The 27,837-nt window shown below is 32.5% G+C and overlaps 4 protein-coding genes across 9 annotated transcripts; all 4 read right to left on the bottom strand.

The window, feature by feature from the left end:
* Positions 1–235: 235 nt before the first annotated feature.
* LOC148612497 (uncharacterized) lies at positions 236–4,223 on the bottom strand. 6 transcript variants are annotated; one of them, XM_088594003.1, is made up of 4 exons: positions 4,097–4,223; positions 2,269–2,358; positions 1,526–1,601; positions 236–824 (listed from the first exon to the last, which is right to left on the bottom strand). In XM_088594003.1, the coding sequence occupies exons 2-4, from the start codon at positions 2,300–2,302 to the stop codon at positions 500–502; spliced, it is 435 nt and encodes a 144-aa protein (XP_088450129.1). In that variant the 5' UTR covers positions 2,303–2,358; positions 4,097–4,223; the 3' UTR covers positions 236–499. The 6 variants fall into 6 exon arrangements, with proteins under 6 accessions (XP_088450129.1, XP_088450131.1, XP_088450128.1 ...); XM_088594005.1 differs by having other exon boundaries at positions 2,269–2,330; positions 4,097–4,216; XM_088594002.1 differs by lacking the exon at positions 4,097–4,223 and adding an exon at positions 2,940–3,030 and having other exon boundaries at positions 2,269–2,330.
* Positions 4,224–5,775: 1,552 nt separating this feature from the next.
* Positions 5,776–11,740, bottom strand: LOC148612498 (uncharacterized). The gene is made up of 7 exons (XM_088595380.1): positions 11,539–11,740; positions 10,798–10,904; positions 10,160–10,286; positions 9,382–9,489; positions 8,328–8,744; positions 7,927–8,014; positions 5,776–6,381 (listed from the first exon to the last, which is right to left on the bottom strand). Exons 1-7 carry the CDS (start codon positions 11,738–11,740, stop codon positions 5,814–5,816), a joined length of 1,617 nt encoding a protein of 538 aa, XP_088451506.1. The 3' UTR covers positions 5,776–5,813.
* Positions 11,741–15,322: 3,582 nt separating this feature from the next.
* Positions 15,323–17,299, bottom strand: LOC148612499 (uncharacterized). The gene is made up of 2 exons (XM_088594007.1): positions 17,229–17,299; positions 15,323–16,113 (listed from the first exon to the last, which is right to left on the bottom strand). Exon 2 carries the CDS (start codon positions 15,990–15,992, stop codon positions 15,573–15,575), a length of 420 nt encoding a protein of 139 aa, XP_088450133.1. The 5' UTR covers positions 15,993–16,113; positions 17,229–17,299; the 3' UTR covers positions 15,323–15,572.
* Positions 17,300–23,638: 6,339 nt separating this feature from the next.
* On the bottom strand, positions 23,639–27,749 carry LOC148612500 (uncharacterized). Its single transcript, XM_088595381.1, has 7 exons — positions 27,560–27,749; positions 27,011–27,120; positions 26,449–26,575; positions 26,059–26,166; positions 25,427–25,576; positions 24,979–25,054; positions 23,639–24,671 (listed from the first exon to the last, which is right to left on the bottom strand). Exons 1-7 carry the CDS (start codon positions 27,747–27,749, stop codon positions 24,656–24,658), a joined length of 777 nt encoding a protein of 258 aa, XP_088451507.1. The 3' UTR covers positions 23,639–24,655.
* Positions 27,750–27,837: the final 88 nt, after the last annotated feature.

Raw genomic sequence — 27,837 nt, forward strand, 5'->3', positions numbered from 1 at the left:
AATGTACACGCCGTAAATTTCGAATTTCAGATTTTCAAAATGGCTCTCTTATTGTTTATAACCGAAAGTGTACACCGTTTTGACTTATCTACTGCAGGATTTATTGTTTTCAACAAGATGACTGTTAAAATGTATATCAAGATAGGATATCAATTTTACAGTTTTGTTATCTCAGGTCACAAGCATACTCTTCATGCGGTTTTACACGGGGCAATGAATGTACAATACTCATTAATTATACAATATTCAACGTCTGTATCTTCATATGTTACTGACAAAGTTAAACTACCATGCAGAATAAGAAACAATCACTAACTTTTAAATACATTAAATGGAAGAAAAGCCGACAAGTTTACCCTTTACATAAAAAAATCCAACATTTTTTAGTGCTTTCTTCTAAGTTATCAGTCATGAAATACTATACATGCACAACTTCGTATCTGAACTGAAAATGAACGATTGTGTATTGTTTGTGTCCCAATATTTTACATTAGATTTTTCAGACAATTGTTGTTTGTGATCGTCTCATTACTACTGTACTTCGCACTAAAGGTGTCGACTGGGACGAACTTGCTATTTGTTCATGATAAACTGGCTCATTCATCTGTGAATCCGCTTGATGGTAGATGGTCTTTTCATTTGTGCGACTATCCCCTCTCAGTAGTTCCGTATTCAAATTGTTGATACTATCATATTGTCGTCCATATGGCGACCCATCGGGGCATTCATACACAGCCGAAGCTATTCGCGGACTGTTATGATCCTGATGTCTTTTGCCTTCCCTCTTCTCTGAGATATGACCAGGACAAATGTACACATCCTTCCTGTCGAGTTAAATAGTTGAATAGTTAGAAACAGTGCCACTCAAAGTAAGTTAACGAGTCAAATAAACAAATTTACATTTTGTCTGCGCATGATATAGATGAAAAATACAAATGTTTAATTTTGCTAAGTACTACATAATTAGCCATAGTATGTTTAGAGGTTCATTTTTCTATATTTAAAAATATACTATATAGTATTTTTTTCATGTCTGCTACGAATGTTTCTTACCACAAACTAATCGACGTCAAGTAAGACAATAGTGGAAATACCTTTCCTTATTTCCCGTACAACACTGCTGTTTCCTAAAATTTGTCTTGTTCTTGTATGCCTTGTCTGGTTTCCATCGTATAATACCAAAATCATTCTTGTATTATTACTCGTTTTCTAGAAAAGCAGAGGACATTGACCCAACCGGTGCACCTGATCTTTGCTCCTTTTTTTGGTATAGTCCGAGTTCATTTGCTTTTGTTTCTTTGAACGTGTTATTTCCATGTCTTAGTTGTGTGTGTGTCTGATCTTTATTCCTGGATTATATTCTTCAGATTTCTACTTGAATCTTAGTTTCCTTATTTACTTTTACAATCAGGTATTTTCTTCCTTATATCAGTTTTTGTTTTCGATCTGAAAATACAGAAACTAAAATATTGTTGTTGTGCGTTTATGTTGTGGCCAAAAAATAATTCTAAGATTGATGACAAACCTTCTTGTGATATTGATCAGTAGCGTCATGGTTTTTACAGAAACGACGAGACTTGCAACAGCTACCACAAGACCTCCTTCAAAACAAAATATTTCTTTATTCATGCAAACATTTGTATAGTTTTGTTCACTCCCAACTCATACAGTCATCATAATAGTTTAATATCATTTCTTGTTATATTTACTTTAAATACGCTATTGTTTTTTACAAAGATATTTTGGTATACCACAGCCTATCAGTCGTTCCGTCGGTTCTCATGGGGAATGAAAACAACGGAATTGCAATATTTAAAGTAAAATATTTTTATTTACTGAAAATAAAAAAGCCCCTTTTTATCTTTTTTCTTTGTATGTTTTCCAGAATTATTGTGTGAAGGGGCGGGCGTGTCATGTGTTGTAACGCAACACATTGTTATTTATTCTATTGGTGTATAAATGAAAACTAAGTATTTGTGTACGAAATATAGCGTTGCACTTCAATGCATACTAACTGGATATTATTACCACTTGCAAAGGATGAATTACTTTCAGGTGTACTAATGCTTATGAATTGTGAGCGAGTATTCAATAGTTTACTGCACATTAATATTCAACGTTCGTCGCAGTGTTGATTGCGTTTTTTTCTTGCTAAAATATTTAGACTAATAGTTTACTGTACCAACAGACACATTTACCAGTGGAAGTTTTAATTATGAAAGTAACTGATGCTATAGATTATGTTACTTGCTGTTGTATCAAACATACCAACAACAAGCGCACAAATAATATCCAGATCCATCAGAAAACCTCCGGCTTCCAACCAATAACTACGTTGTAAACAAAACAAGGAAAATACTGTAAACAACAAAAGCAGAATACCTTATAACTGTTAGTATTGAAAACGTTAATACCTATATCAATTATGAAAATGTAGGCAACGATTCATGACGTACATGAGTAGAGTATTTTTAACTCCTCACCTTGTATTGGTATGTCATGAACACTAACCAAATAAAAACGTATACAGAAAGAGCTAGATTACATCTGTATCGAGTGGAGAGAGAGAGAGATATACCTACAATGTTGCCTTCAAGCGAGCGTAGGTGACCACCCCCTTACTGTTAGGAGTTTTCTCAAACTTTTGATGAGTCTACATTGCAGAATAAAACACAGAAATGTTCAATATCCCTTTTAGGGTAACAAAATATCGACAACTTTTGTTTTTGGAGAGTATATATGATGTTTTGTATTTGATATAATAAGATATAGTATCTTGGAGTGCTTTCAAGATACCCTTGTGTAGCTTACCAGTTTGATGTTTTTATGATTTTAAACGCACTCACGCCAGATAAAAATAATTCAGCAAAAAATAAGTTTTACCTTTATATTCGTGAAACATTTTTAAAAGCAATGCTTAATTTCCCTTGTTAGCCTACCTTGCCGGTGTATCATACCTGGTAACTTTTAGCATTTATTTACCTGAAAGGTGAATACACCTTCTCTTTATCAGGGCCTACTGACAAAGATGTAGCAGAATTTCATTCGTACATTGTGTACACGTATCTTTGCTATCAGTTCATTTCAAGTCATTGTGGTTTAGAGGATCTTAACTGTCATGTGTGGATTGCAAGGCATCATTGTTTATGAAAGAATGTACCGTTTGTCTTTTCACATACAAGTCGATTTAAATTGGGTTTTGAGTATCAATTATTAGTTTGTTTTAAAAGATAAGTCAGGATGTGATTCATGCATGTCCAAAACTTTCTTAATTAGCTTTCATTTCAAATGCAGAACCATTTACAGGCCACAAAACATGTCTAAGGTTGTCATTCGTTTTTTGCAAGTGTCGAGATAAAAAAAATATAGATTGTGTATGAAATTGCCACTAAACACGAGTTATCATTGAAAAGGTTAACTTTGGTTGATGGTTTTTCTTAAAAAATACAAATCTGAATAAATAAAGTGCTATCGTTACGTAACAATAAAGACCATAAAGGCATCGTTTGCTCATATGTTTTTCTAAAACATTAATTACTTATTCCATAAACCGTATCAGAATTTTTCATGGGCTGGTTCTTACTTAATATTTCTTCAAATGCCTAAAGCTTTTACCTTAAATCTCAACTCTATACCGTTATTGTATAACAGTATTGCATCCTAGCTAGACCTATATAATTTACCCTTATGCATGAACTGAACCAATATTGCAAACCCTATATTGCATATCCTTTGTCACATCCAATCATGTATAAGCAACCAGAAAAAGTGAAAATCGAATACATTCATGCAAATTATTATCAGGGGCATAACGCCAGGCCGTACCTATTTATTTTGTTGTAACGACATGTCGTACTTTATATTCTTGTCAATAATAATAATAAAGTATGGTATTTTACTCGATAACTAAACAAAATTAAACAAAATGGTTCCTTTGATCCTAAATGCTGAAGATAATAAATATTTTTGATATATGTGTGGCGTATTCATTCAGTATTTTTCAAAAAATATTTTGCTTTGCAAACTTAAACATACATATTTATTTCACGTCCTAGAGAAACGCACAGTAAAAAAAAGAAAAAAAAACCACATTTACCTTATATACTTTTAACATCCATCTAATTTCAGCAAATGAGGAAATAATAAAAGATATCAGCGGATGTTTCTCGTTTTCGAAAAATTTATTAGTGTTTCCTCTTCGTACTGTCATTTCAAGTGGAAAAGAATTTGGATAAACCAATACCTTTCATTACATTTGTTAAATTGATTAAAACCAATTGTTACTAAAATTAAAAAATGAACGGAAATTATATCATATAAATAATATATACATATTTACACATACACACACATGTATATATATATCAGCTAGAAGTGAATTCCGAGAAAGACAAAAGTGATGCAACTAATCTTTCAAAAATCCCTAAATTGGAATTTTGTTTTCGATTTCGTCAACCAATTACGGACCTGACAACAAGTAAATAACTACAATGCTAAAGAGTAATCAAGGGAACCAAGGTTATAGCGGTAATCAAAAGAATGTAATCCAGGGACAAAGACCAGACATGGAAAACAGACATACACAACAAAGAACACAACACGAAGTAATCAAAATCATATATACAAAGTAATAAAAGCAAATGAGCAACTCGGACTCCACTAAAGACTGGGAGCATGGACCGGGTGTACCGGTAGGGTAAGCGTCCTTTGCTTTTCTAGAAACACCCGCCGAGTTGCTCATAAAAAGTCAAGTCTGGGATAGATAAACGAGGAAATGAAAACTATGACCGTTGAATAAATCAGTTTTCATGGTGCAGATGGGTGCACCATAACGATCCATGAGTTCATGATGACAACCATAAAATTTCTGTAGTGATGACTTCAATCTTGTAGCAACAATTACTTTCATATGAAAATTTACATTTTTGTATTTTAAAAAAGCATAATTCAAATTTCTAAAAATAGATCTAAAGTTTCTTTAGAAAAGTCAAAAAGAGACTTATGAACTGGAAGGTAAATTTTGAAAATTTGAATTGTTATGTGATTTTCAAAACTCTCATGTTGGTAAATATTTATATTAGTGTACATATTATTGCTGAAGTTGTTTTATCGTGTTGCAATATAATTCTTACAAATACTATTGTCACCTTTCATAATTTGAAAAAAAGAGTGTGGATTGATGTAGACAGCACAAGTATAGGCGCCTCTGTTTTAACAACAAGTCAATGACAGTTGAGAAAATGTTCCCGCGCTCTGGGGATATCGCCTGTCATTTGCAATGTTTCATGGACGGATATACACAAATACTTGCATGTCTCTATTGGAACCTAGAGTTCAACTCCTTTACAATTCCATCAGCACTTTTGCATTGTAAAAGACAAAATAATAAATCTTCAATATGGACATGTGTGAGAAAAAAACATCTTTGATATCAATATGATAATTTAATACCTTTTAGAGGGACTGACCAGCGCCATCGTACCGAGTTTATTCAAATAGACGTATTAAAGTAAAAGAAATAAATGAAGTGTTATTACTTTTTTAAGTAATTTATTCTCTCAAAATACGTCGAATGCATGCAAATAAAAAAAATAGCAGTTTTATATATTGCAAATTTGATATGCTGTACACGTGTTGCAAGAAGTAACCTCTCATCAGCAACATTAAAATCAAATATGTAAGAAAGGATAAGAAATGTAGAGTTACAAGTTTTATTCAATAGACTCAACATTGTATCATTAACTGATTAAAAAAAATAATTTATTGATACCACTTTTAGATACATGATGTTGGATGTTGTTATTGCACATTGGCTATTGTCTTATTGTAACAATTGGTTTTGTACTTCTTTCTGGTTGTTGTATAGTTGTATTTTTTGCATCTGGTTTAAATGTGCTGGTACGTCCAAGTGTTCTAAACCTGTCATCGAATTCCGAATCTCCTGCTTTATCATAGAGGGATTTAATAGAATGCCCTGCTACAAATTGTGTAGACATATAACGTATATTTTCCAACGGTTGACTTTCAATTGGTCTATGTCTAAAGTAAACGCTTGCAAACTCCCCGGTCGACATGTATTGTCTCCCTTTAATACTACGTTTTTGTACTCGTATTTGAATCTGTTCTTTGTCACTTGATATCTCCTTCGGTCTTGTCTCCGGAATCTCATGATGTTCATTGGGGTTATGACGGGTTGAAGAAAAGTTTTTTCGTGAAATCTTTTTCCATCCAGTTGATAGCCTTCGTCTGAAACTTCTACTCTCTTTTCTTTCGTTATACTCGTCCTCGTCGTGATTTCGTATGTCAGATGCATACCTTTCTATCTCAGATAAGGTCACTATTTCGAAGTCTCCTTTGTCATCCGGGTTAGAGTTCGTTTCTCTGGAGAAAACAAGAAGTTACTTTTAACTAGGTGTACATAGTTTTATCATTGTTGTTAAAGAAGGACTTTTTGTTTCTAGAGTTCAAATCTGCTCGCATGCGTTCAATTTTAATACTGAAATTCGGTTTCATCGAGACCTCTTACGTCATTGCTGTTTCGGTTAACTACAGTGTACTTGTGTTTTTGATTTCTGAAATAGAATTGGTTGGTACTGTATATGTACAATAAAGTAAAGTTCTGTCTAAAAATCATGTAGGAGTGATTCACCACCCTTTTAATATTTAATCTTTAGTAACGTTGATATATTAAAAGATGTTTTATAATCTCTATATTTTTTGTGTTTTGACTGGTTATGATGTAGAATGATGAACAGATTCTGGTTTGATATTTACCCAATCGTTTTGGAAGGTAAGCTAAAATCATGCTGTAAATATTTACAAATTCTATTTTTTATGACTTTTTATGAGCAACTCGGCGGGTGTTTCTATAAAAGCAAAGAACGCTTACCCTACCGGTGCACCTGGTCCATGCTCCCAGTTTTTAGTGGAGTCTGAGCTGCTCATTTGCTTTTGTTGCTTTGTGTGTATGATTTTAGTTACTTTGTGTTTCTGTTTTCCATGTCTGGCCTTTGTCCCTGGTTTGCATTCTTTTGATTACCGTTATAACCTTGGTTCCCTTGATTACTCTTTAAAAAATAGTCTATTAGGCATTTTAAAGTGTTTTCGTCCAAAATATTTTATGCGAAAAATTTACATATATAAATATGAATCACCCATTTTCTGCTACATGTAATGCATTATTCTTAGTATGAACAATATCTAACAGTTATAGCGTTTTTATATAATGATTTTAGAAGTACATAATTCACAAATATTTAGCTTGATAACTGTTAAGTGAAAAGTTAGGAGATTGACGTTTATAAAAACCAAATAAATTGCTTTCAAGGGATATCAACAGGTGACAAGCTTTAATCGACAAGTTTATAGATATAAACCACTTCCAGTTAATTAAGTACGTATCACAATGCTTTGATATAGCAAATTTTCTCTGCACATTAGATTAATTGGTCTCAGTATTGCATTAGCATTCCCACAGACTTGTAGAGTAAAGAGCATATTTTAAGGATTAAAAAAATATGTAAATTGATTCAATAAACCTTTCACATATGTAGCATTTCCAAGTACATGTGAAACATTCATTTTTCGCCAAACAAGTAGGGTGAGTCCGCAAAGATTGGACAGAAAAATAGTCTTGAACTACAAATAGCCATTTTCTCTACTTTTACTTTCGTTTTGCACCCGTCAAACCAACCTTTTCTGAGGAACATTTTTATGTTATAATACTAAATTTTCATAACAAAAAGTTTGTCATCTTATAGTGTGATGTTCGCTCTATTTTATGAGTCATTGCTCATTTCTGTTGACAAAACATTAGTTTGTAAAGAGACAAAATAGAAAACGTACTATATTTTTGTACCCTCTATGTTTTGACGTACACCCGCTCAGGGATATGCCATGCAAGACTGGTACCAATAGGATACGTACCTTCTCCTTCTCCTTGTTACACAGAAGAAAACTATGACAAGTATCGTGACAATAGCAACAATACCCAATATGGAATACATCAACTCATCTACAAATATACTGTAGTGGTCACTTTAAAAACTAATATACATGTTATTACCAATTTGCTTGCACTGCTAAATGATGACTTAACTGCTTGTGTTTAAATATGAGTGTTGTTAAAACATTTAAATTTTGACAAAGGACGAAAACAAAGTCAAGACAAAATGTACTAGAAGTATAAAAAAAACAAACATAGTCAGTTATTCAAAAATTCTGTAAATTATCATTAACAAAAACTAATATTTAAAAAAACAGACTTGGATTAAAAGTACAGACCAATAAATGCGTAGAACAGACGTCTTTTTCTTTTACAATATTACCTAAATAAGGCATTTGAATTGAAACAGGTGGTCTTGGGTTTGGTTGGTTCTTCGTTGTATTAATCTCGTTTGTAGTTACTTCTGTTATTACCATGGTTGTAATTGATGTCGTCTCTGTTGTATAATTTGTTGACTTTAAAATAGATGTTAAAGTCTCCAGTGTCGTTGTTTCTAGGACTTTAGTTGTTTCGGGGACAGTTTTTGTTTCTGTGTCGTCAGCCTCTGTCGTTGGAGTGTCCATTGCTGTTGTACCATCTGCATTTGTTGTTGAATCGTTCAATGATGAAGGTCCTGCTGATTCTGTTGAGATTGGTGGTTGATTTTTGGTCTGCTCCATTGTTGTTTCGAAAGATGCTGATGCAATTAAAGTGATTGTTTTTTTGTAATTACATATATTTTCTTGACCGTTCAAGTTGTCTGTAACAAATGACAACATATTTATTAAATCATGTCAGATATATCGCTGTGTTAACATGGTAAAAGAAGAACAAAAACGTAATTCTGTGATGTCAGATTCATTGTAACAATTATCCATAGACAACTTACATTCTTTATTTTGTATTTTGAGATTTTCCAGTGTAGTACAATTGTTGAATTACCATGCAACATTTTTCTTGATATTTACATTTTTTAATGTGTATGTCAGTTTTCCATGTCTGGTCTTTGTCCCTGGACTACATTCTATTGATTACCGCTATAACCTTGGTTCCCTTGATTACTCTTTAAAATGTAATATGTTATCGATGTAATTTTCTAATAATTATATATATTTTATAATATAATATGTTCCTGTAACATGCTCTTACTAAATGATTTTTTTTTCGTCCCAGGAAGGGAAATATCCACTGACAAAGATAACGTAGCCAACAGCAAAGTGGATATCGTTCTCACAGACTCCCTGTGATACTTGCCATCTCGACTTCAAGCCAGCAAATATTTAGTATATCAACATTTTCACTTCACATTACTATACATTTTAAAATGTGGTATGTTCATGACTCGACAAAAAAGATTTCCCTTTACAAATAAAATAGTACTATAAGGTATGCTTTACCTTTACAAACAAATGCCTTCAGACTGCTGCAACTGTCGGGCTGTAGTCTATATTCTTGTTGATTTGTATAAAGCAAGGATTGACACTGGGAGTTTGTTAGCGAGTCAACTACAATTGATAAAATTGGTTAAAACTGAACCGAGAAGTCAGATTATAAATAAAAAAAATTGAAATACATAACACAAATAACACAACATAAACATATTCAAGTCAATTGCACAACGCATCATAAATGCTCGACTTTTGAAGTGTAGCAATTTAATGTACGACCGTTTGAAACTTCAAAAAAGTATATCTATTATCGATGGAGTTGAAGCAGGAGATAATGATATAAAAAACGTCATCTAGTATTTATAATATTTTTTCATTACTCAGAAATTATAAATGGGGAAAATGATATTACAAGAAATGCTTACGATATTTAGTATGGTTCTACCTAAAAACCATGCAGAGAAGATTCACCATATCTCAAGATAATCAATTAAACTGTTTATATACATTTGTTAGCATCTTAAAACAACATTTTTTGACTGTTTATAGTGTAAAAATTCTGGCGGGAAATTTTCCCGTACTTTTCTGTAGTAGAATGAAACAAATTTTTAGCGGGCAACTTTCATTTGCACTTTTATTTTCGAATACAGTTTCTGTGAGACCTACTGAAGGATTTTCAATAAAAATATTTTGGATTGAGAAATGCATGAATCACTTATCATAAGGTTCTACCTAGTTTTAAGACATAGTTGTACTTGAAAACAAAGCATTTTGAAATTAAATATACCTATACGATACGTATCCATACTTCGGAAACCCCCGCACATCTCACCAGAATTTCCTGGACATACTGTAGAGCATGTGGAATGACGACCAAATTTTGTTGTTGTGGAGAAACACTTGCAAGCTTTCCTCTGTAATGTTTATAATAGAACGTCTGTTTTATGTACATATATATGTACGTACCTGTCTATTATATTTGTACAAAGTAATTTTGAAAGCTGCCAGTCATGATAATTCGTTCAAACCCAGATTTGCTACAAGACTACTAGCATTTTACAAAAGACAATTTATCAGTGGATTTAAAAGGATACAAATATCTAAACCTTTCTACCTAAATAATCCATTAAAATATTCTTTCATAAGAAATCATTTGTTGTTTCTGTGTGTTTAAGTTTTTGCCCTTTCGATTACGATATCTGAATTTCGTGGTAACATATTGGTTTATTTTTAATAGTATAAATCTCTTGATAAAATTTAAACCCCGTTAATCGTAATCAGTCGATGCTTTTCTAAATTTGCCTAATATTACAAATAGTTTACTTTCTAGTCGCTATGAGAATACAAAAAGATGATAGGAATTAATATTACGTAAATTTGGAAAGTGATCGTTTAATTGTGTCTTTTATTGGATAAAGTTTATACCTGTACCCCTAGCTGGGAAGAAGAACCGCAATAGTTCAAGCATTCTAACATTTCATTATTCTGGATGTTAGTCTTTATTCTCAATGGCAATTTTTCTATTTTACAACCTACAAAACAGAAAAAAAAATAGATTCAGTTTCTTATCCATTCTTCTACACTATTGAATGAACATTGATGAAACTTTCACAGAATCTTCATTTAGTGTTTAATGTGTGCATCTTGAATTTTAGATATCGATCTGACTTGTTAAAGTCTCACATCATCAAACATGTTTTTATAACTCCCTGACGTTGGGAAATCCATCTCTTATCCGTAACTCATTCTGCACAACCGAACAGAATTTAATGAAACATACATAGAAACTTTATTACATATTACCATTGTGCACCATTTTCTTCAAATTTTGATCAAAATCAGTTTTAAGGTAAAACATTGGATGTTATGAAATAGGAGAGTGGGGTATCATTTTATTGAGCATTACTCGCAGTTTTTTTTTTCTAGTTTATATTGAGTGATGCATCAATTAATGAATGTTTCAGTGTTTTTGTTCTTCACAAATTATAGTTAATAACAATAGATGATGAAATAAGTAACAATAGTATTGAATGGAATTTTACTATAGTTTGTCTTACGGTGAGAGCATTTATATATGTATAATACTTATTGAAAAGATATTGAATTACAAAAAAAAATTAGATTAGTAAAAACAGAAGTGATACCTGTCTGATCGTCTGACCTTACCTAAGTATTCTGGCCATGGTTTTTCCAACCAAACGCCTACATTTTGCAGATTACACGATTCTAGAAACTGCAAAAGCTCTGAGCCGTATTCTACGATGGCTCCAGACAAGTGTGTATTACAGAAAGTGGAAGCATCTTTCCACGAAGCAACTTCAGTTACATGGTATAGGGTACTGGGGTATGCTGTAAAAATAACCGGCATGCAAGTTTGGTATGTTTGTATTGAATTTTTGTTATGTTTTCATTAATTGTATCTTATGAAAATATATCACTGCACTTAGTTCTATCAAACTCAACTTTATTGACATGTTTTTGTTGCTTATTTTACACATCATATAGACCATCGAATATGTGTTGGATGGAGTAATAGATATAAGGATACATTTCTACTTCTGTCGCTATTCTTTTCTTTACGTTTTTATTTACTGTTATGTAATTTGTTCTGTGTTGCATACTTTAATTCAGTGATACTTGATTGGTTCTGTCTTGTTTTTAATTGTGGTCGCATAGTTTGGTATTTGCTGTTATCTTATTAATTATAACTAATTTTATTGTAGGTTTTCATTTAATGGTCGTTTTTCTGTTGATTGGAAACTTGATATGATAATGTATTTCATATTTATTTGACTTTACATATCGTTTTCATTTTTGCAAAATAGGAAGACTGGAAGCATATGGGATGTAGTATCGAGTTCCTTTTACAAAACCCAAAATTGAAATTTTTTTCAAACCTTTGACTTTTATGGTTTCGGTAGGTCGAATTATGAATGAAAAGAATGTGTCGAGAATATTCACAATATTTTCAATGAAATAACACCCAGATATAGCCACTACGTTCAAAATGCTTTAACCCATGCGTTTGAAGCCACAATTGACACAGCCTTATATATACAAATCTACGAAAGATGTTTGACATACCTGGTGCAAATATCAAGATCAAGAAACCATATATTAAATATGTATCCATATGTCTATAATTGTGTTCTTATTTCAGAGAAAAAAATCAGGATGCACGGTGACAAGTAAATAATAATGTTAATACGAAGATAACAATCTTAATCTTGTAATATAAATATAATCCCGGAACATATTGATGAATATGAGAATTAGTCTTTGTCGACAATATATTTGTAAATTTTTATACTTATAATCTTTTAAAAAGTGTTTTTTTTTGTTTATCCACTATTGTTTAAGTGTGTTTTTTGCCTTTGTTAGTATATGCATGTAACTGTGTGCTGTCATGGTGATACAAACATTTACCTCTCTTCTTCTCCTCGTTTATAGCCTAACTGACAATTTCTGTACTAAGCTATTTTTTTAGCAAGATTGAAACGAAATTTTCAAAGCATGACTCAGAATAGATAAAAAAGAAACCCAAACAGATCAGTACATATGTCGATATGCGGTTGTTTTATCCAAAATGTCAGTTTTAATTATCTAAGTATCGAGTCTATCTTATAGGGTTTAAAGTTTAAGGTTTAACATATTTTTGTCTATTATATTTATAACATGGATTGTTCAACCATTTTACAGGCTTCATTTTCACTTTTTTTTAACGGCTTTTGGACTCTAGGTGGGATATGCACCCATTTCCTCATTCTATTCAGTTACAATTATTTATTTTCATCAATGACTGATCATTTAACTTTTTACAAAGTCAAGTTAAAAACATAAAACACCAATTACACTGCATTTTTTTTTTATTTCAAAGGTTTTGGAATAAATTGATAACTTTTTTTCTGAACACTTAGGTTATTTTTTATAACTTTTGAATACAGTTATTTAGCTTATTCACATGTACGCCGGTTTAGAGAGAAAAAGAAACTGCATTACGATACATACGAATCAATTACTCTTTTGCTGATTGATGATGTTGCTCTTTACTCATGGCTGTACTTCATATACCTTGGACATGTAAGGAAGAAGAAATCTCGTCATACGTGTTATCCAATTGTATTCTAGGACACCTTTCCTACGTCAGGTTGTCTTGTCTCCTTATTTTCAATATTTGTTTTAGTGGCCAATAATCACTTAGATTGAATCGTATTAAGGCTATAAAAGGTGCTCTTTTCTTATATGTTTTGTTTTATTTGTATATTGACTACTTTGGTGGTTTTCACGTGAACATTCATTTTTTACAATTGAATTTCATAGACTAACAATGTGAATGTATATATTTAACGACTGTCCCCCTCACCTTTAATGCTAACACAGACAGTAGTCTTGTTTTAACCGCATTTACATTCCAATGGTTTATTGATTTCTAGTTCGGAAAAAAAAATTAGCAATTGACATACATAGTACGTTTTAGGATTAAAATACGTTCATTAACTCTTACGCAGAGGACGCTATCAAGTACAAAAGAACAACTACAGAGAAAATTTGATAATGTAAACAAAGTTGCCCACTCCATCGGCCTAAAGAACAATGCAGGAAAAACAAAAATGATGAGGTTTAATGCCAGTACAAACCAGCCTATCACTAAACACCAACGAAACGGTGATAGAAGATGTCATTACTTTCACATACCTAGGAGCCATTTTAACCAACTCAGGAGGCGCCAACGAAGATATTAGACAAAGAATTGGCCTAGCAAGCTCAACCTACAATAGATTATCTCCCATTTGGAACAACAGTCAAACCTCAAGTCTTTTCAATTCAAACATCTTAACTGTCCTTCTCTACCGAAGCGAAACGTGCAAAATGACCAAAAAACGATGAACTGGCCACAGAAGGTAACAGACTATGAGGTGAGAAGAAAAGCTGACACGGAAAAGATAAGTGTTACCATCAAGCGAAGAAGATGGGACATGTACTACGGATGGATAACACCAGGCACCCAAAGATAGCCATCTCATGGACACCAGATGGTAAAGGAAAGAGAGGCAGACCAGAGGAAACCTGAGAAGAACCATTGAAAAAGAAAGACAAGACCTAGGATTTCAGTCATGGACCGAAGCAACCGGGGTGGTAAAAGAAAGGGACAGATGGAGAGGACTTGTTAACGGCCCGATTCTCCTCAAGGAGAGACGGAAATAAGTCAAGTCAAAGGACGCTTACCCTAACCGGTACACGTGGTCCATGCTCCCAGTTTTAGTGGAGTCCGAGTTGCTCATTTACTTTTGTTATTTTGTATGTATTTTTTTTTGTTATTTTATGTTCTTTGTTGTTGTTGTTGTGTGTGTGTGTGTTTCCATGCCTGGTCTTTGTCCATGGATTCATTCTTTTGATTTCCGCTTGAATCTTGATTCCCTTGATTACTCTTTGACCGCGAAACGTAATATCCTTAACAAAATATGCAGCTCATGCATACTATTTTATTTACAAAGATTATATGCCAAAAATAGATTTTTACATATTAATGTTACTGCATGAATCCCCTGAACTATTAAATGTAACTCCATATAAAAACATACGATACCTTGCACTTGAATAAAAAAATATCTGTGAATGTTCGTTGTATGTTGCCGTACACCTAATGCTCTACTTTGTATAATGTCGTACACCGAATGTTCTATTCATGCAATAAATGTTTTTGTTTTGTATAATATCTCAAACTTAATGTTCAGTTTTGTATAGTAACACTCAATTTTTACATTCTTTTTGTATCACGCCTCACGACTGATTGTGCTTTTATGTACAATAGTGATACACATCTGAATGTTTTTTTACGTATTGTGTCACACATAAATTCTATTTTTGTTCTTATTGTTCGAAGAACCTTGCCAAATATGGTTTGAAGTTTGAAAACAAAACAAAGTCATTTATTCATTCAGCGAAAGTTTATTATCGTGGCTTATTAACCTTTCCCTTGTAACATTTTCGTATTTTTAGAATTTTAGAATTTCGATTATGAGTCAATGACCTATTTCCTAAATCACTTAGATACGAACCATTTATAAATTTATACAAAATTACAGGAAATTATATTCTTATTATCAGTTTATTTGCAGCATACTTGTAATTATATCTACTTTGTTCATGTGTATTATGCGTAAATGGCACTCCAATTTAGATTTTTCTTCCGTTTTAACTTAGTATAAGTCGTCGTCAGAATTGCCAAGTTGTTGCTTCTGACTTTCTTTGAATAGTTTGTTTTGATGCAGTTCATTTTGTGACGATTTGTTTGTGTCCTGCAGACTCTGTTGACCTCTGGTAATTCCTGCGTATGACCCGAACGACGTCGTACATTCGTCTCGAATTGGTGCTGTATTTTTATCACTTCCACTATCCTTTTTGTTTACCTGAGAGTAAATTGAATTTGATGGTTGGTAAACTTCGTCATAAGCTGGTTCTTGCTTTTTCGGTTCCGTGTCTGATTTTCTTTTCATATCCGCATTTGTTGTCGGTTTCTTGTGAACGGAAGTGTAAACTGGCGCTAAGGCTGGTTCTGAATCCAGATCAACTCCATCACCACCAAAGGCTACAATTGGTACTGGTTCTGGTGATCCCATTCTTATGTTATGATAATTAACTGGGTCATTGTAGGCATTTATGAAGTTGCTATTTTGTCTTTTTGTTCTTGGGCTTTGGGTGTTTATTCGTCGTTTTTCGTCTGTTTCTTTTTTCCTCTTTCTGAAAAGTTAACATATAAGTATGTATAATATGAGCTGTTCGTGATTAAGGGCGCCTAAAGAAGTTTTCCTTTTCCCTTTCGTCTACCACGGACTTGACATTTTATGAGCAACTCGGCGGGTGTTTCTAGAAAAGCAGAGGACGTTTACCCTACCGGTGCACCTGGTCCATGCTCCCAGTTTTTAGTGGAGTCCGAGTTGTTCATTTGCTTTTGTTACTTTGTATGTATGATTTTAGTTACTTTATGTTCTTTGTTGTGTATGTCTGTTTTCCATGTCTGGTCTTTTTCCCTGGATTACATTCCTTTGATTACTACTATAACCTTGGTTCCCTTGATTACTCTTTCAATAAGGTTTAATGTTTAAGGTTCAAATACGGTGTTTTTTCATTTTTCTGAAAGGAGCATCCGCTGCGCCCTTCCTGTATCTGCTTCAAATGCTATTTTTTAAAGTTCGATCAAATTTCCTCTTCTATTATGACCCTAAAATAAGGTACATAATGTGGTTAAATTGTCATGTATGATTTTATTTATTGAGTCAAGTTGGATGTAACTATACTTATAACCCGTTAAAGCTGTGGATACACCAAACATTTCATCTTGTTTGTAATATAACAACACTGTACAATACTTTGGAGAATATCAGATAAATATCGAATAAAATCTCAACTTTGTTTTTAGGCACATGTCATTTCCGGCTTTGAAATACAGAGTTTAGTCTTGTCATTTGAATATAGTAAAAAGAAAACATTGCCAAGACCTTAACAAATAGATGAATTATTTAAGTAATTGATTTTAAAGAAAAAAAAACTCTTTTAACAAATTCCGGACGGCTTTGACTTTGGGGAAGAATATGTGTAAAGTGCTGGAAATATTGTACTGAGATCGCTTTCTTTGATGGTTTAAAGCTGGTGTGGAGAAATCAGGTTTCCGTTTCTTTTTGTAATATGAAAAAATGTGATGCAAAGAGAAAGCGAGCTAAAATATCACTGATATCGTAAATACTAGGAGGGATATGCGTATGGTAAGTAAAAGATTTATTCTTTGTAAAAAAAATGTGCTTATAAGGAACTATAATCATAAACGAACATGACTTGCATGTTATTGTGTACTTTACCTGATTATGATGAATATTATGATAGCAATTATAGCAATGGTGACCAACACAGCTATCAAAATACCAACTATAACACCTGAAAGAAAAAAAATGTTTTAAAAATATATCAGAAGATTCGGTTATCTAGTCATTAATAAGTACAACAACCGAGATACTAGTAAGTCGAAGTTATAACATGGTGGCAGAGAACACGTAGTTAATCACAAACAAGGGTTTTAAAAGTCATATGAAGGATGTCCCTACTTATTTCTTCATAATATGAAAATAGGTGATCATCAAATTCTGAGTTTGGGGCCTGGCAAACTTTAAGGGGTCAGAATATTTATTGGTGAAATTTGTGCGTCAGAAAAAAATTCAACCACATCGGAGCAATACTATTTATTCCCATGAATAAATCTGAAGAATCTGGACTAACGTCAGAAAATTAATTTATTTTTTAGTAGGTGTAGGTCAGAATATTTATTTTCTTCGGGGCAAGAACATTTATTTCCAAAATATGCCAGGCCTCCCCCTCAAAATCAAATGATTACCTTCCAACACATTGACCGATAACGAGAAACATAAATAATGCTATATTTAAATTTGCCAGAAATGCGCTTACACATTAAAGTTGTGAGTTTTCATTTGAAGTCAGAGTAAACTATTTTTTATACAAAAGTGAACAATTTCTGTGTACCTATACTTGAGGAACTCTCTGCTACTAGATTTTGTGGTTGTGTCGTTCTCTCAACTGGAGGTTCTGTCTGTCCGTTTTCATCATAACATTCAATGTCTGTAGCTGTACCAACTACATAATAAAAGTAAGAGTATATATATTTTATTTGTTTTTATAACTTCCGTTTGGGAATATGAATTTTCAGGTAAGTTGAAATTTATACAGTTGCAATTTTAGCATTTAAAGCCCCAAAGTTTGTCGAATATTAACATTTTTTATCAAAGGAACCCCTAAATATAAACCATGTCTAAATCTGATCCCACTAACCAGAAAATTCTTCTTACTACAGGGAGTCAGTTAAATATACAAACAAAAATAATGAGAGAACAGGTCAATTGTGTACAGTATACAGGTTTTTGGTTTTGACAAAGATCCGATAATTTAATTCGGGGTGTGGTTTTGACAGGGCTCCAGTCAGTTAATACAAGGTTTGTTTTAGCCAGGACTCCGACAATTCAATTCGGGGTTTGGTTAAGGCGGTGATCCGATCCGTTAATTCGAGGATTTCGTTTAGACATTTTTCATTGACTTCCTTCAATAAAAATAAGCAAGTAGAATGAAAGCCTTACCTAAGCAGACAAAGTGACGACGTGTGTTACAGTCAGAAGTTTTAATTTCTGTTTCGTCTTTATCTACATTTATATACTGACATTCTGAATTCTGAAGTGTCGATTCTGAAATATGAAATAGATAGAAACAATTTTGGTTTTGTAGATAATTTTATACGCCCAAGAAAAGTTCATATTAATTTTGTTATAATTGTTAATTTTGCGACAAACCACTGTTCATCCGTCCGTCCGTCCATCCGTCTGTCAACTCGAATACTATCGATAACTCAGATTTTAAATGACTTTTGAGAGGAAGCCCCCTTTTTCCGATATCATGATAATTTGAATGTTACAAAATGTAGATGAGTGTGTTTTTTTTTCTTACGCGCAGCTGTTTATCATTAAATTATATTTTGACATGGTAAAGTTACGTCGGTTTGCAACGTGTAAAAAAACTCGGAAAGGAATAGGTAAGTAGATTTAAAACTAATAAAATCAAATTTAATTATTTACATTTTATGTAGCTTTACAAATTTGACTTCTGAATCACTGGAGATGTTAAGATTTTGTTCATTTTAATGTTAATTGTGGTTTATAGTCACTATGTTAAATTTACTTCAATACACATGAATTATCGGAATTATGATCCATTTTTCCAATGATGAGCAAATTCTTGTCTTTACTTTTTTTTCTTATTGTACACATATTCAAGCTGTGCTGTCAAGTGATGAGGTGGTTTCATGATTCATTCATCGTCTGATATACCAACGCTTATCATAGTTTGTCATGACATTAAACAAAACTTAAAAATAATTATATACATTAGAAGTTATTAAAAGTGAACTTTTAGGTTCATTGTATAAAAGCGTACTCTTCAACGGGTTGTGTCGGGAACACCGCAGCGGAGTCATCCATGGCCGGGTCGGGGATATCTCAGTGAATGTTTTCCGAGCCGACAAATCGCATTTTGTGGTAATAAAAATACAGCACTTCAGAAAAAAAATTTAACAATATTTTAATGTTCAATCAATGTTTTTTTGAATTTTTTAAGTACGACTTCCTAAGCACCTTTTCTGTACACTGTTAAATGTAAGTTCCCTCCACAGGGTTCTTTAGAGTTTCCTGGACATGGTGTAGTATCACATCCTCCGGCAGGGCTTGCTCCTACTAATCCCGTGTAACAACTGCATTTTGTAGTCTGAACAGAAGAATAAATGCATAAGAATGAAATCCATAAAGTATTGTTTATGTCTTTTAAAATAAATAAAAAAATGTCCTGAAAACTCGTAGTACAATAGAAGGAGAAAATGTATTTTGATTTTAATTGGTATCACAGTGTATTGTGATTCAGAGTTAACATTGTACTGTACATGTACACGTATGTAACTCTGCTTCAACAATACGTGAATCATCTGAGAATATTTATTTGGTTACTTCCTTGTTTTGCTTACAAATTATAAACGATTGTAGAATGGAAAAGTAGTAAAATGTATTTCTTTAAAAAAAGAAAGAAAAGGAACCTCACTTGCACTCCTAAGAAGATAAATCTGTTCTCTGAACAAAAGGATGCGCAGTTTGCCAAATGATTATTGGAAAAATCCTTAGTAGACTCAGGTTGAAACAGATGAAAGCATCCTGTAACAAAATAGTGATAACTTATAAGATAGTATACATAGTACATGCAGGTAGGAACATGTAAAATAAGCGGTTAAGTCCCATAGTTTTGAGTTTTTAGAATAAATTCGTTTAGGTCTTTTTGTCGTTTGTGCATTTAATTTTAGCTGTGCTAAATATTTGTATCTTATTTTATATGTTTTACTATTTTAGTGACCAACATTACAACACGACATACGACGTGAAATGTTTGGAGTTGTAAATACCTAAGTGAAAGCTTCTTAACAACACATTTATTGCTGCTTGGACTGGGGTAAAATGAAGATTAATACGATATTGTTATATGTACTAACCATAGCTCTGGTACCACGGACGGCTGGTAAAAGCTTCAGAAACACCACAATGTCTGACAGCATCCAGTAAGTCTGTACCGTAGTCCAGTAAAGTTCCTTGGATTGATTCACAATATAATTCAGCGTCAGTTTGAGTCTGGCTGTTCTTAAATACTTTGAAGGTGGCAAATGACTCTATACGAAAAAGAGCGAAGACAGAACTTTACTCAGTTTCTTGTTCAACACGTGTATTACATTACCTAAGCGTCAGGTTGTCATATAATATTTGTGAACTAGAAGTTTTTGTTTTAGTTTTAAATTCGTTATTATCGCCCTATAGCGAAAATGTCTTTTGTGCTTTTTTTTCTAGGGACATGTGACGAATCGCGGTCAACGTCAACAAATGAGGGGAGAGCGAGCTTGAACAAAGGAAGGGGGGAGGGTCGTCGTCGGTCGCTGGCCTCTGGTGCCCGAAAAAGGCCGACGACGTCAATTGCACCCCTGTAACTTCTGACTTTCTTATTCCAAATAATTTTTGTTTAACTCTATCTGCCGCTAAAAAATATCTATTTCTACATACAATCCTTTCCCTTGAGAAGATGGATTGTACTTAAGAGGAATGAATACAAATAATGGTAAGAATAACAGTAATAATAAAAAAATCAATGATCAATAAGTGATTCTATAAACAATAAAGTAATCAGGGGCGAATCTAGACACTTTGAAAAAGGGAATGCCAGCCGGGGTCCCTCATGTGCTAGGACATTTTTTACCATTTTTTTTCAATTTTACGCATGAAAATGTCAAATTTTACAAACGAGAGGTGCCAACCCCCTGCAACCCCTATCTGGGTCCGCCACTGGTGAAAGTATCATGGTACCAGTATAAAGAAACTAATCCAATATTTCAGCTTTCTCTAAAACAAACGACCACTCCTAAAGAAATATATAACTCAAGATTTATCTCTGAAAGTGCATTCTATCCCTGTTTAATCATGCCATAAAAATACAATTACACAACGATCTCGTGTTTGAATTGCAGATTGTTTAATGGTGTGTTTTTATCTTGTTATCAATGCCATTATGAAAACATTACAAACTTAATTTGTTTTAATTTACACGAACATCCATAGAAGGAAGTCCTGAAGGGTATACAAGATTGTTCTTGGCTTAATGCCTGTCTGTCTGGCATGACCGCTTGATATTCTAAAGCAAACACAATTAAATGTAGAAACACGTTCGCTTCATTACATGCCAGACATGGTTTTTATATCTTACCTCGACCACGATAATCGACATTATAAATTTTCAATAAATATAGGATTTTATTTAATCACAATGGTCAAATAACTTCAGAGAATTTCTACTTAAAAAAAATAGAAATTATCATATTTTCATGGACATGACAATCGTTTCTTGTTTTTATCACCTTGATCTTTGTCTCTTGACTTCTCAAATTTACAATATTCCTCTTAGAACACACAGTTTTCATCTGTTTCGTGAATTAATATATTTTTTAGAAATTAGATCTGTTGAAAATAAAATGACATTTGAGGTAGAGCACAAATAACACTGATAATTTAAACTACAAAAAAATGTATTTAGAAATGAATGTTGGCCAAACAATGTTCTTGATGCTCCTCCTCCAACTGGTCAAAAGATTCCCATAAATCTCATCAATGACCTTCGAATACAAAGCACACACAATTTGTATAAAACTAAGTGATTTGTATACCAAAAAGAGAAGCCTGTGGCAACGTTTGTGTAACGGGGTGTGCTATCAGTACTTTTATGTTTTATCACAAAATTTCTACCATTAAAATAATGTATTTACAACAAAAACAGAGGATTGATAAACCTAAGGCAATATCAAATGTAAATATTGCGCATCATTGTCCTTGATACTTAAAGTTAAAAAGGGGCAAAAGGAGAAAAAAAATGGATTAAAATGTTAAGACCTTTCGTGAATTCTGTTAATGTAATACCAATCATTTTGCCATTTCTCTCATTCTATGTTTTACACATTTTTGTGTGAGTCTACATTTTTCCTTTTCTATCATATGTTTAGGTAACTAATTTCAAGCGGCATAATATTAACTTCAATATTTAACTTATAATAAGCAAAAGAATTTAATTATAGTAAGCCAACTAGCCCATAACCATACTGTACGATCCTGAAATTAACCCAGTAATAAATTTACTAGAATTGCATAAAAAATGCTTCAACAATACAGGAGTATGGAGATATTTATTTATTCGTCGAATTTGGTTATGGAATCAATTGATAATTAAGGGCTATAATAGTTATAGATATATACCCGATAGCCAATACACAAAAATATGTCATTAGAATCGGAGACAGAATCAAACATTATAACACACGGGAACTTAAAGAAAACACACCCACATAAAAAGAGAGAAAGAATGTGCACACAAAACAAAAAGTATAGGTTAAACTGAAAAATAGGAGCATGGACTATGTGCATCGGTATAGACTTCTGCATTTCCCAAAACACCTGATTAGCTGTTTATCTCTTGTCCGGCTTTATGATAGAGAATGAACATTTTTCAAATTATAAAGAATATTGTTGCTATCATCTAATCTATTTTAAATGCAAGTCGAATATGCCAACTAATTCATATTATTGGAATAATTAGTTGATTTTGGCAGAGTATAATACCGCATATTAAGAAGTAAAATAATTATTTTTTTTAAAAACTGCAATAGAATAACAAATTGAAAAGTTTCTTAGAAGTAGTTAAGAGCGAATACACAAAAGCAGTAACAAATTGTACTTTGATGAAAACAAATACTGATGTCTAGGGTATACATGTCTGGAAAAATTGATATGGATGAATGTCTAAATGAACTAACCTTTTTGGAGAAACATAAACATCAGGAACAACCTCACCATATTGTTTTTCCTTGCTTTTTAAGCAAAGACTTGAAAATCATTTACGCAAAATCATCACGTCGCATTGTACTGTTACGATACGAAATGCAAAACAATCCGAAATTTACTCGGGGCTACCTCGTATTTGTTGTCGTATTATCTACATTTTTTCTGGTCACTCTTCTGTGTCAAAAAAAGATAGCATCTTTCCCTTAACTTAATAGAATATTTTAAAAGTTATTTGGCCATATTGTAATAATGTTTGCGGGGAAAGTTTTGAACATGGACGATTTATCTGTCATGGACTTTGGAAAAACCATAATTAATAAAAAGCAGAGGTTCATGCAGTTAAAACTTTTTAAAAAATAATAAAATCTTCTTTGAAAAAAAAAATCTTAAAAGCCGATTGTGATAAAAAGAAAACAATTTTCTTTATTTTTATTTATAAACAAAAGTGCAGTATTAAGTATCACTGTCGGTTAAGGGATCACGTGTTAAAAAAAAACAATATCGCCATTATACATAATACAACCAGACAGCAGAAACATCGATATACCGGCAACTAACTAACAGACAATACAGGAACTGTAAACAGTAAATTATCTTTATGTGTTTTATTTTGAGTGTTTGTGTGTGGTCTTGTTTTTCATACTTGTAATTGTATATTTTGTTGTTGTCTGTATTTTGTATCGTCCCTATTTCCTATTATCACTGTCTTTGGATTCTCATGTATCTGAGTTGTCCTGTTTCGAAGCTTCACTATAATTTTCGTCGATACTCGGAACAGATAGGAAGTCTATGGTCTATAGAAGTATTCTCCATGTACGGTTTTATACTCGGGGAAAAAATCCAGAAATACACAGATAAACGAAATATGTCGATAAAGGCGGTCATAAAATTATTGAAGAGATGAAACCAGTCGGTCAGTTATATGTATACATATAACGCTATTTTCCTGCTGTTCCGTACGTGCAAGACTCGTAAGAGTAGTCTAGGACTTTAAAAAACCCTTAGTTTACTGCTGTTCTACAGTGTACATAAAAGAACTATTAAGAAATTCGGTGAAAGAACGACACAGTCTCTCATTCGAATGTATGATAATATTACGTAAAAAAGTATAAAGACATGGTATCCTTGTTCTTTCACTGATTAATGATAAAAATGTAATACATTTGGAGTTTAAGCGAGACTCGGTAAAATTTGTAGAATCTAGACAGTAAATGGAAAAAGATCCTCATCTTTTACGTCGTATTCAGTAGCTGTAACTAGTTGTCTGTTTCTTTCAACTGGTTTGGAAACCACGGGATGTGCGATTGTAAGACTAGTTAAAAGACAACTTTCCTAAAATTAGGAAAAAAAACTAACATATTAACATTTAACCGAAACAAAATATAGCTTATACAGCCAAAGTCGTAGAACATCACTGAAATTATTTAATAAGTTTAAACAGTTCATTTGTATTTTTTCTTGTTGTTTTCCCATTGAAGTCTGTGTTTTTTTTGTTTGTTTTTTTTAATATTTTTAATAGTAAAATGCAGTTAGTGAATTGTGTAACCAATTGATTTTAAGGTTTTCTTTTACGTTTGGTTATTTTGTTTTGCCTGCACACATAAAGAAGGCTACCAGTATGAATATAAAGTGAACATACCTCACTCTGAAACATACTGTTACAAGAACGATGACTACTATGGCTAAAACAACCAACGATATACCCAGAATAATGGCTGAAATGTAAGCGACAAAAGACAAGTGGAGATTAATTTGACTGAATACCATAGAAACTAATTTTTCCCATTCTTAGCAGACAAATGAATCAGATGCTTTTAACAAACGCATATGATAGAGGTTAACAGATAACAGAAAGAAAAACATGTAAAACTTTAAAAGGAAAGAAAACATACGGAAAATTTATATTAAATGAAATAAAGACAGTGTGTATATTTTTACTGTATAAAATGTACACAGTACCATAGGGTTTCAATCGAGGTTCATTTACTGTCTTTAGCTAGCTAGGTGTGAGTATTAACGTTTGTGTTTTTTACAAAAGATATAGGTACTGAGTATATTCCTGTATCAGAAAAATAAATTTGACTTACCTAATTGTTTATCACTAGATAAGGTTAAGCTGGTGGCAGTTGGGTCTGTTGTATTCAGTGTGACAGTTTGTGTTGATGATTCTGTGGAATTTGGTGAAATTGTGTATGTTGTTGTCTCACTGATGCACTTTACAACGTCAATATTATCATCTAAAAAAGAGACAAAAGCGCCATGGACAAAATAATTAAAATAAGACCGAATGGGCATATAAAATGCGGAAACAAATACACAGTGTAAAACGTTTCTTATCAAGCATCATTATTGCATTTTCGTAAATATTTAACTGAAGAATTTCGAGAAAATACGTTGTTTCAGACAACAAAAACAATATCGTAAGGTGAGATTGAGGATCAATTTGTTATTTTCTAGAACATAGAAAAACTAAATAATTGAATGTGTGAGTACCAATGAAACGTTCTTTGAATGAAAATTAAGAGATAGTTCATTGCCTTGTGAAATACAAAGGTCAACCCCTGTGAAAATGAGTACTACACCATACCTAACATGGATCACTTATATTCTTATGTGACAAAAAACAACTACATCTACATCTGCACAGGGATAGATATATCGGGCATTTAATCATTTGACGTTTATTGAACGTAATTTTAGAAATAACATCAACTCTTACCTGTTTTACATATAAAGTTCCATTTCATATTACAGTCTCCTCGCATAATATCAAAATGATTTTGAGCTATTTTGATGTACTGACATTCTGAGTTTGATAACAAAGTCTCTGAAAATACAATACACTATTTCACTACTGTAACTACATATAACATTTCTTAGAAAATTCAATGATATAAGGTCTTTATATCAATATCGGAATTGATCGACGAGTATATGCAATATTAGCGACATCTTACGGGTTTTTTTTTTGTTGTTATTGTTTTTTTTTCTAGTACTTCCACTACGTTACAAAAATAAATATTTGTGATTGCAGAGTCAAAGAACAATAAGGCTGTCTCTTAAAATATTCCATTTGGTATAATGTTATGATTTGAATCAGATAGCTTACCTTTCTTATAAATAATAACTTGATTTATGCCACATTGTTCATAAGTGTTTCCAGGGCAATCTATTGCATCACACTGTCCTGGGATACCTATTCCAACTAGTTGGTCATAGCATAAACACTTTGTGGACTAAAATAAGCACTATTGAATTATCTAAAACGCCAAGAATTATCCTAGCGCCTCCTCAAGCCATGTAATTCGACAAACTAAACAAATATGAAAAAAAAAATGCCAAGCTCATTAAAAAGTCGATCTGACCAAATGAAATGGGACAGTTATGTCAAAAAGTAAAAAGTATTACAAAACACCCGAAAGAACGTTCAAATTTAAAAACATTGAGTCAAAAATATCACGTGAAAGCCCTAACGCTTCGCACGGCAGTAGGGTAATCGTAACATTTTGGATTTGAATAAGCCAATTTCTGTAAACAAAAACCCTAATGTTTCAAAGAATTTCAACTCTGTACTAAAATAGATTATGATACATATTTCTTGCGATATATTTACTTATTCCCGTTTTTTTTTTTGTTTTGTTTATTTTTTTTTTAATTAATTAATTCATTACCTGAACACCAATATAATTTGTTGACGTCATAGAACAGAATTTGGCACAGTTTGCCAAATGGTTGTTAGTAAAATTCTTTTCAGTTACTGTCTTCAAAGGGTGAAAGCAACCTATAATATTCAATAACCGATATACATGAAAAGATCTTTACAAATAATAAATAAACCTTTTGTTTTTTTAAGACGTAAGAATGTAAGTACTTTTCGACATACCATCGAACTAGCGAACCATTCTTAGGCGCACACTGTACAATCGTTTCTTGGTAACTTCATCTCATTATACAATTTTATTTAGTCTTGTTCAGCAAAATTTCGCCGTATGAATAAACATACATAAACAACTTTTCCAAACAGAAATCTAGATTATTAATGCTTACACATTTGTAGTAGAAACCAAAGTTTATAATTAGTATAGGTTTCTGATATAAGTTGAATATTATAAAAATTAAAAATGTCTACTGCTTGGATTTGAATCGATTGCCCGATTATTAAATGAGACAACATTACAATGTACATGTCAATTGGAAAACTCCAAACTCCAAATACTCACCAATCGGCAGAAACCATGGAGCATGAGTAAGGACAGAACCTACTGAGCATGCGACAGCTGCGTTTAGAAAATCAGAATCATATTCCATCAGATGACTATCAGCATTGTCACAATACAACTCAGCCTCGTTCTTACTGCGCTTGATTTTATACACTCGTATCGTAGTTAATACATCTAAAACATTAGACATGTCATTATCATCCTAGCATTGTATTATAATTGTAATTGGATATACAGAAGAGTATATCTTAGTGTTCATCGTTCTTTGGGGTTTGAAA

This window comes from Perna viridis, chromosome 7 (genome assembly GCF_037379345.1).
Source record: "Perna viridis isolate PV_CMFRI_1.1 ecotype Kerala chromosome 7, ASM3737934v1, whole genome shotgun sequence".
NCBI lineage: Eukaryota > Metazoa > Mollusca > Bivalvia > Mytilida > Mytilidae > Perna > Perna viridis.

Excerpts from the sequence above, each read along its gene's own strand:
- LOC148612500 (XM_088595381.1), bottom strand. The coding sequence starts at position 27,749 with ATGTCTAATGTTTTAGATGTATTAACTACGATACGAGTGTATAAAATC. Across the intron at positions 26,576-27,010 it reads CAAATTATATTGGTGTTCAG|TCCACAAAGTGTTTATGCTA; the intron begins GTAATGAATTAA and ends TGCTTATTTTAG. Across the intron at positions 25,055-25,426 it reads ATCTAGTGATAAACAATTAG|CCATTATTCTGGGTATATCG; the intron begins GTAAGTCAAATT and ends CTTACATTTCAG.
- LOC148612497 (XM_088594001.1), bottom strand. Across the intron at positions 1,602-2,268 it reads TATTTGTGCGCTTGTTGTTG|GAGGTCTTGTGGTAGCTGTT; the intron begins GTATGTTTGATA and ends TTTGTTTTGAAG. Across the intron at positions 825-1,525 it reads CTGATCAATATCACAAGAAG|GAAGGATGTGTACATTTGTC; the intron begins GTTTGTCATCAA and ends TTAACTCGACAG.
- LOC148612499 (XM_088594007.1), bottom strand. The coding sequence starts at position 15,992 with ATGGGATCACCAGAACCAGTACCAATTGTAGCCTTTGGTGGTGATGGA.
- LOC148612498 (XM_088595380.1), bottom strand. The coding sequence starts at position 11,740 with ATGCCGGTTATTTTTACAGCATACCCCAGTACCCTATACCATGTAACT. Across the intron at positions 10,905-11,538 it reads ACCATGGCCAGAATACTTAG|GTTGTAAAATAGAAAAATTG; the intron begins GTAAGGTCAGAC and ends TCTGTTTTGTAG. Across the intron at positions 6,382-7,926 it reads GTAACAAGGAGAAGGAGAAG|AGAAACGAACTCTAACCCGG; the intron begins GTACGTATCCTA and ends TGTTTTCTCCAG.